The sequence below is a fragment of the Trematomus bernacchii genome, unplaced genomic scaffold, assembly GCF_902827165.1.
Source record: "Trematomus bernacchii unplaced genomic scaffold, fTreBer1.1, whole genome shotgun sequence".
NCBI classification, from domain to species: Eukaryota; Metazoa; Chordata; class Actinopteri; order Perciformes; family Nototheniidae; genus Trematomus; species Trematomus bernacchii.
Window position 1 is genome coordinate 2,002,768 of NW_022987801.1, and position 13,717 is coordinate 2,016,484.

The following is a 13,717-nucleotide window of genomic DNA, read 5'->3' on the forward strand; positions in this document are numbered from 1 at the left end:
GGGGTCATTTAGACCCTTCTTATGAGACTTGTGTTTTGTTTTGGTAAAAATGGTTCATATCTTCAGTTAGCTGAGATTCTTCCCGTTAATCTGGTGCTACACATTAATAGTTTCATAAATGTTAAGAAGCCCTGAGACATTATCTCGAAAACAAAAAGGTGGGAGGGGTCCAATGGGGGGACCGCCGTGCTTAAGAGGTTAAGACACAGAATATTATCTTTGATCTTTGAGAGAAGTAACCATGGAAATCACTTGGCCTTTTTTATAAAGTTTTACTAATTTGAAGAGACGTTTGGCTAATGCTTGTCACCTTCACATTTCAAAACAACATAATACTTCAGAAACACATTTTTTAAATAATTAAAACTCACCATCTTTAGTGATGTTGACTGCATTACTGAACTGTCCTGTTTCAGATTCACACCAGTACACTCCACTAAGCCGTCTCCTGGTTATTCTGCATATAGATCCAGTCATTGTCCCCCAGATAGAACAGGGAAGAAGGTTGTCAGGTTGTGAAAACCTCATCACTCTCCACTCAGTGGAGTTTCCCTCACAGCTCAGTGACACAGACGTTTTGGTGAAGTGCTGCACACTGTCAGGACTCACTGTGAGAGACGCTGCTGAGTTCATATCTGAAACACACAAAGGGGACAAACAAAGCATTTATGTATATTGAAGGCAACTTGAACGTTAAAAAAACAAGAAGCATTTAATCAACAATAAAGAGTGAGTGTCTAATTAAAGCATGTCATTAATTTTTGAGAGAATTGCTGAATGTAAAGAATTTGGAGTTGTTTGTAACATTGGGGAACTTTTATGTAGAACATAACAAAAAGGCATATCCAAAATATCCCAACACTCAAAAATAAATTGAGTCCTCCATTTAAAGGTTTAGGGGGTATAGAACAAGATAACATAGAAAGAAGGATCGAAGAAAGAACATATATGAAAGCTATTACAAAAAAAAGAACAAAGCTATGGAGAGAATGAGAAGAATGGATGGATGTAAAGAAGGAACAATAGAAAGTATCAGTCCTTCAAACCTGTACCACAGCTTACATTGACCTGATGCTTGTGTGAAGGAAAAGTTCCCAAAATAAGTGAATTCCTACCATTTTGCAATACTGGAGAAGTCAAAGCATACTGACCTCCAGACCAGACAAACACAGGTTTGCTGTACGAAGTGTAATACACTGGATCTCCTCTTCCTGCTCTGCACACATATCCTGCTGTGTGTGTTTGTCCATCAATGATGAAGAGACCCTGTTTAGTCCCATTGTAGCTGCCAGGTAGCAGCTCATAGCTGTAGGAGTAGTATGACTTTTGGGGAACAGCCTTATACCAGTAGAAGCTCCAGCCAGCAGAAGGATGATCAACCCTGCAGTTCAGAGTTACTGAGGCTCCAGGACTCGGCCATGATGGAGACACAGTGAGGACAGGCAGAGGTTTGTCTGTTGGAAAGTGATTTAATGATAACGTTATGATTTATAATTGGTGGGTAACATACACTCCTTGCATCCTACATATTTTCTACTAACCTGTAAATCACAATCAAGGGTTAACTGTCCTTAATGTAATAACAAAATAAAATAATATTTGTATTTACAGCAAAACAAAGTAAACTGATGATGTGTGACATACCGTTAGATACTGTCAATGTGAAAACATCACTCCACAGCGTGTAAGACATTTCACCTTTCAGTCTGCCCACACACTGGTATTTCCCACTTCCTGATGAAGGAGCAAGGTGAGATTTCTGAGGTGTTACTGACCCGGGTGTCGTCCAAAAAAACTCCCACTCATAGTCTCCTCCATCCTCAATTTCACATGTAAGAGTGAAGGTTTCTCGAGAGTATATTTGAGGCCATTTGGGTTGCAGGGTCACAACAGCCCTGTTTGTGACTGTTAACCATCAATGAGCACCAAAAACAAAGGCAATGTTAGACATGAAACATAGCATTTTTTGTGTCAAATACATAATTTGTTTTTCTGTATGACATAATATTAGATGTTTTAATTACCGACTGCATCGCTGTACTCTGTGTAGTAAACAGGGTCTCCTCTTCCTCCTCTGCACCAGTAGACGCCTCGTGAGACACTGATTTGGTCATTTGTGAGGAAAACAACATCTTGTGTCTTCAGGGGTTCAGAGGTTTTCTCTTTTTTGTACCAGAAGTATCTCCAACCAGAAGCTGATGATGGTCCTACAGAGCAAGTTAGAGTCACATTGCCCCCTCCTGGAAATATGTATCTCAGCAGGGCCTTTGGTTTTGCTGTTTAATGTAGAATAAAGGTACAAATGTTTACAAAATGTTAGTTATTGTCCCTGTAAATAAGCCTAGCTTGACAAATAATACAAATGTATAATATATCTTATCCAGCACTCTAGTAATATTCAATCACTGTGTATGCTACAATGAAAATATAGAGAAATAACTATGCTTATATTTCTATTTATAACCACTAAATTAACCTTGTGTAGAAACATAAAACGGGATGAAGTTTAAAAAGTCCAGTGTTTCTAAGACGATGCAGATATTTTCATACTGTTTCATTTTGGCATTACTAAATGTCTGAAGCTTTTAGGTATGAAAACTACTTACGTTCAGGTCTCAGTTTTATTGGTTCAGATTCTTCATCGCCAAATTTACAACTGTAAGAGCTCCCATCTGACATTACTTGAACTGTGTTTTTTGCCATTAATTGTGACTGGTGGTTTCTGTCTGTTGTGATCAATGATCCGTCTCTGTAGAAGGCAGCATTCCCCTCTCTCTGAGTACGATACCTACAGCGCAGAGTCACTGATTCTCCTTCAAACAATGTGGACCCAGGACTTTCCAGGATCACGTTTCTGTCTGTGTAACACAAATGGTTACTTGTTTTAGTAAAACAGCTCAATTAATACCACATTAGTACAAACACATACTTCCAGTTATGAAGAATACATTTTCACATTTCATGAAAAAGGAATACATTTTTACCTGCACTGTTTGAATAGTTACTGTTAAGCACATTAAGGTGTATTAGTTTCTCAAATATATTGGTCTTTCTTCATAATTTGTCACAATTAATAATGTATAACAAGATTTGTTGGTAAAGTATTATCTTTATGTAAATGCTTTGATGTAAGAAGCTGATCCCTGTCTGTTTACAAAAAAGGAAGGGTTTTTAAATCATACTCACATTTTACTGAGAACCAACTCTCTGGTGACGTCCAACCATCTGCTGAATCTTTCTGTTTACATTTATAAAAGCCTTGATCTGACTTTGACACTGTGGAGATTGTCAGCTCGCTTCTGTTATCGTTCTGGATGAGTTTGTCATTTTTATAGAAATCCACATTATAAACAGTTTGTGTCTTTAACTGGCAGCTAAGAGTGACAGAACGTCCCTCAGCCACAGGACGGACAGGACTCACCAGGATAATTTTACCATCATCTGGAAAAAGAATCAAAGAATATTAAGGCTTTATCAGAGACATCAGCTTTTGCAGATTTAATACATTTATGCACAACTGGTCTAGTCTGGCAAAAGCTGAAATGTCAGGTAGATGTATGAGGAAAATAAAACATAGAATATTATCTTTGATCATTGAGAGAAGTATCCCTGGAAATCACTTCGCAAATTATTCTTTTTTATAAAGTTTTAACTCACTTTGCTTGTCACCTTCACTTTTCCAAAACAACATAATACTTCAGAAACTAAAATAAATAACAAAAACTCACCATCTTTAGTGATGTTGACTGCATTACTGAACTGTCCTGTTTCAGACTCACACCAGAACACTCCACTAACCCGTCTTCTGGTTATTGTGCATGTGGATCCAGTCATTGTCCCCCAGGAAGAACAGTGATAAAGGTAGTCAGATTCATAAAACCTCCTCACTCTCCACTCAGTGGAGTTTCCCTCACAGCTCAGTGACACAGGCGTTTTGGTGAAGTGCTGCACACTGTCAGGACTCACTGTGAGAGACGCTGCTGAATTCAAATCTGAAACACACAAAGAGGGGACATTTAAACCATGCAAACTGAAAAAGACAATGCATTGGTACAGCAAAACTTCCACTTAATTTACCCTAAAAAAACAAACGGGAACAAACTAAAGTAGGAGGAAAACAAAAGTGAACGTCACAGTGTCTCAATCTCACACTACAAACAGTACAAATGTGTTTAATTATATGTATTGTTTATGTCTTAAAGATCCCATGTCATGGCCATTTCTACTGATCATAATTCCATTGTTGAGGTATACTAAAATAGATTTATATTGTGCAATTTTCCAAACTCACATTGGTTTCTCATACAGCATCTCTGTAAAGTATGTGTATTCACTCTCTGTCCTAAACCTCAGAGTCCGGCGCACTTCCTGGGGGCTTGAATTAGATGCTACGTTACAGGAAGCCACCTTCCTTCTTATTGTTATTATTATTATGGGTGTGTTTTAGTTTTTTTCTGCAGGATTTGAACGCCTCCGTGTTTGGGACATTTGTCGCAGCTGCTGTGAGGAGCTGCGACGAGCTGCGAGGCTTCCGTGTTGGCGATACAGGAGAACAAGCGAAACTCATCCTGAGCACACAAAAACACTCACAGCCGAAGTAAAAACAATCAGTGTGGCTTGATATTGAGTAAGAAAAAGGTTTATAACGCTGTGAGAATGGGTCTGCGGAGAGCATTTCTCCACGATCCCAACGTAGTAGCCCGAAAAACGTTTACCCATTTAAACAGTCGTGGTAGATACCTTGTTTGTTTTAAACATCATAAATACACAAACAACAATGAATACTTACAGGTTGTGTACCCAAATCTCCCGCTGGTCCAAACAAAGTAGGAACAGCATCGTTCTTCAGTGCCCTACGCTGTACATATCCGGCATGAATCGCTGAAAGGTTTTGGGAAGCTTTGTTACGTGAAAGGCTGGCAGAGGGTGCGGCCATAGCTCTGGGCGTGGCTACTGGGTATCCCTACGTAGCGATACCCAGGAAGAAAATGAGAAATCTCCAACGAGGCGTTTTGGGGAGGTATTTTCTGTGTTAGAGTTTTACTTCCTCCTACAGGGTGTACTTTGAGGGTTTTTGACTCTGCAGACCGTTTACATGCATAAAAACCTTCATAACACACAAGGGGACGGGTAATAACCGGAAAAGCATGACATGGGACCTTTAAACTATTTAACCAGCAGATAAATATCTTAAAACATATTCCGAACTAAAAAAATAAAGAAAACACTTACCAGTTATATCTAATTACAATGTATTGTAGAAGCCTTTTATTATTAGGTTTTGGATTTACAAAGTCTAAGGTTTGAATCATGGCAGGAGATTAACTTGTGTTAAAATTCAGTCCAGAAGCTGAATAAATTCATCATCATTCTGTTTTAGAAAATAGTTTTGAAACTGAAATATGACCTGATGCTGGTGTAAAAGAAAAGTTCCCAAAATAATTGAATTTATTCCATTTTGCAATAATGGAAAAGTCAATACAAACATGCCTCAAGACCAGACAAACTTTGATAAAGACATTTTTTGGCCTAATGGTGGTACAAACTACAGAAAGAAAGAAAAAGGAAGAACATACTGACCTCCAGACCAGACAAACTTAGGTTCACTATGCCAACTGTAATACACTGGATCTCCTCTTCCTGCTCTGCAAACATATCCTGCTGTGTGTGTTTGTCCATCAATGATGAAGAGATCCTGTTCAGTCCCATTGTAGCTGCCAGGTAGCAGCTCATAGCTGTAGGAGTAGTCTGACTTTTGGGGAACAGCCTTATACCAGTAGAAGCTCCAGCCAGCAGAAGGATGATCAACCCTGCAGTTCAGAGTTACTGAGGCTCCAGGACTCGGCCATGATGGAGACACAGTGAGGACAGGCTCAGGTCTTTCTGTTGGAAAGTGATTTAATGATAATGTTATGATGTATAATTGGTGGGTTTACATGCACTCCTTGGATCCTACATATTTTCTACAAATGTATGAAGCAAATTTAAGGGTGAACTTTCCTTCATTAAAAAAACAAAATACTAGTTATCATTTTTTTATTTATATACAGTAAAAAAAGTCAACTGATGATAAATGACTTATTTTCAGATACTGTCAATGTGAAAACAATCCATGTGTCACAGGTAATAAAGTACAACAAGGTTTGTTGGTGAAGTATTATCTTTATGTAAATGCTTTGATGTAAGAAGCTGATCCCTGTCTTCTAATTCTTATTTTAATATTCATTATTTTTGTGATAAGACAAAGCACAGGATTGTACAGTAAACTTCGCCTGCCTATACAGCATCAGTGGAGCTGTTCAAACGTTAAAACATTAAAATAATTTACAAATTAATATATTAGAAATTGTCCATACTGGATGTTCATATCAACATGGCTCATTCATTTAAAAAAATGCTTTTATTGAACATGGTCATGGTGGTATTACTTTGATCACTTACCTGATACAGTTAGAGAGATTTTATTGCTTCTCTTTGTTGATCCCCCATGCTGAAAAAGGCACTGGTATTCACCACTGTAGCCTTTAGCTAGAGAATGTAATGTTCTGATCGTTTGTTTGCTGGAAGAGAAAACTTCTCCATGCTGGTTGTGGATTGAGTAATACCAGTCTCTGTCTTTGTCTCCTGTAATGTCACACTTGAAGGTAACAGACTCTCCAGAAAAAAAAGCAGTCCGGTTTGGCTCAATGGTCAGCACAGCATCTAGAAACCATCACAAGAAACATAAAGTGAAATGTGTTTCTTTTTGTCAAAACATTTATAATACATTGACAAAACGGAACACACAAAAAAGAGGATGTTGTTTGGAGAGTTACATAGGTAGATTTTACTTTAGTTGGTATAAAAAAAGAAAGAAAATTGTATAATCACCTTGAGCTTGTCCACGGTAAAGTAAGTTCAGCACTGAAATAAGTATGAAACTAAATCAGACATTATCAAACTGACAGAAATTAAATATATTATAACCTAAGGCATTTATAAAGTTGTATCAATGGCAATTAAAACATGAAAAGTACTCACAGAAAAACCCCAGTAGAGAGAGCAAAGTGTGTCCCATCTTCACATCCAACACTGATAATCTGTTCCTCTGTTCATGAGAAATTCTTCTACTTTGTGTAAATAGAAAGATTGAAACTGCAGCATATGAAGAGAAATCAGGAACTACAGAGAAACAAATGCAATGAAATATTGGACACGGAAGTTGTTTTTTTAACTTATTTTAAAAAGTACACAGTCTGGGCTTCCTTCCCTTTTACACAAAGCTCACACAACTGAACAGCTTTTAATACAGCACATTTTCGTACACCTTGGTTTGCTTCTTCACAAACGGTCAGTAATTATTGATGCTGCTATAAAGACTGCTGCATGAAGTCAAACAGTTGTCTTTTCTAGAACAAATTAAGTGATAAAATTGCATGCGTCATACTCACTTTATAATCCATGGGCCTTCTCACCAATATTTCATATGAAAATGTGTGTAACAGCTTTAACCAAATAGTTGAACTGCAGTGCTGGAGTGTTCTGGAGAAATTCAACTTTAAGTTTAGAAACAACCTCACCCACAGGAAGTCTCACCTAGTCTCTTTACCAGAAGTGAATGTGAAGAGAGACAAAGTCCTGCCCCCTCCTCGAGATAGACTCTATCTACTTTAAGGGGGCAACATTTCATATCTTTATCATTCATAATAAAGCAATCATTTTCATACGGAAAATAGTTGTTGTCTAGGCGCAAAATTGTATCACAACAGTTGTACATAGATGACTTAATGCAATAATAATGATCAAAATTAATAAATACCACAACACTTCAGTAATTGTGAAGTTTTAAATGTGGTGGGAAGTGAACCGTAAGCAGTCATTTGTTTAGTTATTAGTTAGGAGTTACATTTACATGGCATCAGACCCTGCTGCCAGACTTCAGAAGGACTATTTGTGTAGAGTAGGTAAAGTATGAGATGAAGTAGTATATCGAAAGAAAACTTCAAATATAACTGCACAGTGACTGGAGAAAAAATGTAATAAAATATCCTCAGTAAAATACTTCCATAAATGGGACAAACTAATGTTGGCTGTAGTGCGTCAGTAGATTCCCTTCTTCTATCTCTTTACATAGAGAATACTGGATGTTTACCCATGGACAATGTAGGAACAAAGTACCATATATTGTGCATTAAGGGTTTTGGTTACCATTTTTAGATTGTATTGACAATAATAAGTTTTAAAAAAGAGTATGAGAAATTCCATCATGTTTTGAGTTATTTTGGTTTATCTGCTTAACATAATACAGAACGTTTGTATTATTAAAGATGAGATAAGATGGACATTTAACGAATTAACTAACAACACAATTTCACCCACCGAACACACTCACATCTGGAACAATCCTGACTTTCTAATAAACAGAAAACCTTTACATTTCAAATTATGGATCGCCAAAGGCATCACACACCTCAAAAATATATTTCATGAACACAAGTTAATTCCATTTTCTGATTTGGTCCAGAAGTACGGCATCAGGGAACATCAATATTTAGAATATTTACAACTCAAATCATCCATTCAAACTAAAGTTAACAGCAAAACTTTGAACTCTTATCCCCCCTCAAAAATATTCAAAATCAAATCAAGAAAAAAACTGCTTTCATAAATATATAAATGTATTTATTCTGCAGACTAAACAATGTCCATCCCTTCAAATAAATGGGAAAAAGATCTACAGATCACCCCCAACGCCGACTTCTGGTCTCAAATCTGCAGAAACTTCTTCTCCATATCAACCAACACCAACATGCACGTCATACAATATAAGATTATTCACAGAGTGCACTACACGGGGGAAAGGATGTTTAAAATGGGTTTTGCAGATTCTGACATCCATCCTCATTGCTCACTTAACACCACAGACACCTACATGCATGCCACATGGGAATGCACACCAGTTAAGCAATTCTGGCATAACATCACTAACAACCTCTCTCTTTTGCTTGACTGCCATATCCCTTTGTTTACGAGGAGACATTTCCAATGTGAACATCAACATTACATCAAGTAGAATTCTGTCCATAGTACTAATCATTGCAACAAAAACTATCCTCATGAATTGGAAATCACGACACAAAAGCAATATCACAATTTGGAAAAACCTGCTTATAGAATACATTTCAATGGAAAAATTATCTGCCGGCATAAAAAAACAAACCAATGATATTGATGCAATCTGGAACCCATTGATTGATGCATTTAATTAATAATCCTCAATAGGATTTCAGCCACCACCCCTTTCTACTTCTTTAAGGTCATGCTACTATTTATATGCCCGCCCCCTTCCTAGGATATATGACTATTATATTCTTACTCATTTCATTTCAATTATAATTTAGTCATTTATTTCTCTCTTTTTGTCTAATCGCTCAAGCGCACGCACGCACGCACACACACACACACACACACACACACACACACACACACAGTTTTTGTTTTCTTTTTTTGTCTCTGTGTATATTTTGTTATTTGTATACTTGTAAATGCTCCTTATTGTCTTCTGTGTATATGTGACACTACGTACAAAAATAGAGATAAGATAATCAAAGTTATGTTTATTAATACAAAACAAAAAACATGCCCCAAAAATCTGAAAGAAAACAAATACACTGTACAAAAGATGTGTGCTTCAGTTCCTTTGAATCTGAACATCTTGTTTGACCTATTGGTGGCGCTGTGACTTCAGATGTTTTGGCTTTTGCAAGAGACTACTTCTGCAGATAAATTAAAGGCATTAGATAATGTGTTGGCACCCTGTGGTAGCATCTAGTAAGAATCATTCACTGAACAGTACATGCAGGTATAATTGCATTTGGGTTTTATTCATAATATATGTGTGTGTCCACTGTGTGCATCTACAGTGCTAAAGCATGTGTCCATACTGCATATATTAGTATCTGGCTCTAATATCACCAAATGTACAACAAGGTTAGAGCCACATGATCTGTATCAGACATGTAACAGATAATGTTGTAGTACAATGTTTTACACTAAATATAAGTACACAGAAAGTAAGTATACAGTTGAATTGCAAAGCATTCAGCATGTTCCTAGAAAGGCCGTTATTAAAAAAGGTTCTGAGCTATTTCCACAAAAGCAGCAAATACACTCAATTGCTGAAACAAGGATGTTGCTTTTCATGTTTTTATCCGCTCCATTGGTTCTGTCCATGAGGATGTCTTTATTGATCTGGAAGAAAACCAAAATGAGTTATTGTCATTGGGTAATTTCTGCTCGTGGTACTGTTTTTGAATACAACAATGTATGGTAAAGCCAACTAGTTTGTGTGTGAAAATATGTACATTTCCCATTTATGAATTATGATGTTTTAAGTAATGTTTCATTAAACTAAAACATGTCTGGAAAACAAAAAATACATGAAAATGCACAAAAAGTATAAAAGCTTTATTTGGTGGATTTGCTCATTGCTGAAACTGGCAAGCAGCACAGCACACAATAAAACCTTTTAGTATGTATGTGTATATGTATTAAAGTGTTTTGTACTTGACTTTACCTGCAGCCACGTTTATGTAAAGGCTCTCTTCTGGTTCATTACTGGCACCTGTTAGAAGGATTAAAATAATGTATCAAAGGACAATTCCTGTACTTTATTTAGACACTGCTGGCCTAAAAAAGCATCTCAACCATTGCATGTAGTATTTGTATTACTCCATGTTAAACACAAATGAAATACTTTACCATTTCCAGCTTCTACAGGCCCTCCGATTGTTTCATAGAGACAACGATCACCTACAGAGAAGCGAAAATCAAGCCATGGTTACACCAATCATTTTAATCACAATTAAGGATAAGAGTTAAAAATAAATCATATTATTAAACCGGAGAAGGGCTGACCATGGAGAAGAGCAGAATATTCTGGCATGTTTTGAATTTCATCCTGGTTGATCATGTGGTCTGGATCAGGGCCCTGATTGGTGCTCTGAGATCTTGTGGGACATACACATGAAGATGATGAAGTGGATTGAATTTAACATATAACTGCTGTAATGTTCAAAATGAGATAAAAGAGGGTTGTACCGACCTGATGAAGACTGAATCTGTTGAATACAAGAAAAACGTAGTTACATTGTTTTTGAATTGCAAATGTGTGATTTTGAGTAATTATAGTTTAGTTCATTTGAGTATCAGATGAAAAGGTTCTGACCTTTTGATTTTCTGTAGCGATACAGGAACAGCAGAGGGAGAATTATCAGTAAAACTCCACAAAGCAGCCCAACAGTCAACAGGACGGGAAATTGAGAGACTTTTCCAGGCCGAGAAGCTGCTAATATAAATAACCTTAATTATTATTTTTTTATATAACACTTTCCTCAAAGCACTTCACAGAAACAGAGCTTCAAGGTCGGACCAAGCCTCAGAAATATCTAAGATTAATAAACAATGACAATTAAAAAATGTATTAAAAACCTACATTCACACATTGACACATACATGTACAACTATGGAATATACAAAACTATACAAATACACTTACACAAAAATCATAAATATTTACACACTTATTGGAACAAATTCACAAAATACACTATAAACCCCTGGTCACATATCTTATATTTCCAATGCTGCTCATGTAATCATGGTCATATGAATGTTTTAAGACTGAATACAGAACTGGAAAAATATATTTATTTTTCAAAAACTAAATTGTATAATTCAGAGGAACCTAAGACAACTTTGAATTCAGTAATAACTGTCTTTTTTAGCTCTGACTCAGCAACACATCTCAAAAAGAGGAAACTGTTTTTTATCATACTCACATTTTACTAAGAACCAACTCTCTGATGACGTCCAACCATGTGCTGAATCTCTCCGTTTACATTTATAAAAGCCTTCATCTGACTTTGACACTGCAGAGATGGTCAGCTCCCTTCTGGTGTCGTTCTGGATGAGTTTGTCATTTTTATAGAAATCCACTTTATAAACGGTTTGTGTCTTTAACTTGCAGCTAAGAGTGACAGGAAGTCCCTCAGCCACAGGACGGACAGGGCTCACCAGGATCATTTCACAATCTGAAAAAAAATCCAAGAATATAAAGGCTTTGTCAGAGAAAACAGCTTTTGCAGATTTAATGTGTTTCGGCACAACTGGTCTAGTCTGGCAGAAGCTGAAATGTCAGTTAGATGTATGAGGAAAAAAGACACATAGAATATTATCTTTGATCTTTCAGAGGAGTAACCCTGGAGTTCACTTCGCAAATCAGCCTTTTTTATAAAGTTTTACTCATTTTGAAGGGACATTTGGATAATGATCGTCAACTTTACATATCAAAACAACATAATACTTCAGAAAAAAGATTATAAATAATTAAAACTCACTTAGTGACTCCATAGTGATGTTGACTGCATTACTGAACTGTCCTGTTTCGGACTCACACCAGAACACTCCACTAACCCGTCTTCTGGTCATTTTGCATGTGGATCCAGTCATTGTCCCCCAGGAAGAACAGGGATAAAGGTTGTCAGGTTTACAAAACCCCATCACTCTCCACTCAGGGGAGTTTCCCTCACAGCTCAGTGACACAGACGTTTCGGTGAAGTGCTGCACACTGTCAGGACTCACTGTGAGAGACGCTGCTGAGTTGAAATCTGAAACACACAAAGAGGGGACATTTAAACCATGCAAACTGTAAAAGACAATGCATGGGTACAGCAAAACTTCCACTTAATTTACCCTGAAAAAACAAACGGGAACAAACTAAAGTAGGAGGAAAACTAAACTGAAGGAACCAGTGCCCTTAATATCACACAACTACATTTTTTTTAAATATATGTATTATTACATTAAACACAAGGGACACTGGCAGGCTGAACAAGCTTGTGAGGAAGGCTAGCTCTGTAGTTGGAGGACAACTGGACAATCTGGAGGAGGTGGCAGAGGGGAGGACGAGGAGGAAGCTAGACAGTATCCTAGAGAACCCCTCCCACCCACTCCATGCAGAGCTAGTGAAGATGAGGAGTACGTTCAGCCACAGACTCATCCCTCCACGACACAGCACCAAGCGCCTCGGACAGTCCTTTGTGCCTGTAGCTATCAGGCTGCACAACAAGGGGTCAATAATGTGAAACTATTACTAGACATAAATACACACTGTTTCCACAACCCATGTTAATATATCTAATATGTAATAGATGACTCTATATGTATATATGTTCATTTTCATTCATTTCTTACCTATAGTTTATATGACCAAATATGTATATATGCTTGTTTTAATATATATATTTTATTCATTTCTTATTTCATAGTTTCTCATTATTATTATTTTTAATTTTTATCGCTGATCTTATTTTTGATTGTATTAATCTGTGTGAAGCTGTGCTATCCTGTTTTTCACTCTCACCCTGTTGCTGTTTAAACAACTGAATTTCCCCACGGGGATTAATAAAGGTCCATCTTATCTTATCTTATGTCTGAAACAATATTACCAGCAGATAAATATCTTGAAACATATTCCCAACTAAGAAGAATTAAGAAAAATCTTACCAGTTAAGGTATCTAATTATAATGTATTGTAGAAGCCTTATATTATTAGGTTTTGGATTTACAAAGTCTAAGGGTTGAATCATGGCGAACAACAACTCATAGGTCAGGATGAAAAGAGGGTCAGGAGATTAACTCGTGTTAAAATTCAGTCCAGAAGCTGAATAAATTCATC

General features: G+C 36.8%; 1 protein-coding gene across 1 annotated transcript in view; it reads right to left on the reverse strand.

Annotated features, from left to right (window-relative positions):
• The window catches only part of LOC117498007, a 141,306-nt gene that overhangs the window by 94,969 nt on the left and 32,620 nt on the right, over positions 1–13,717 (reverse strand). The window contains exons 8-9 of the mRNA XM_034150053.1: positions 2,025–2,276; positions 1,645–1,905 (exon numbers count right to left, since the gene is read on the reverse strand). Of these exons, the coding sequence (XP_034005944.1) occupies positions 1,645–1,905; positions 2,025–2,276 (513 nt within the window). The remainder of the gene's footprint in view (positions 1–1,644; positions 1,906–2,024; positions 2,277–13,717) is intronic.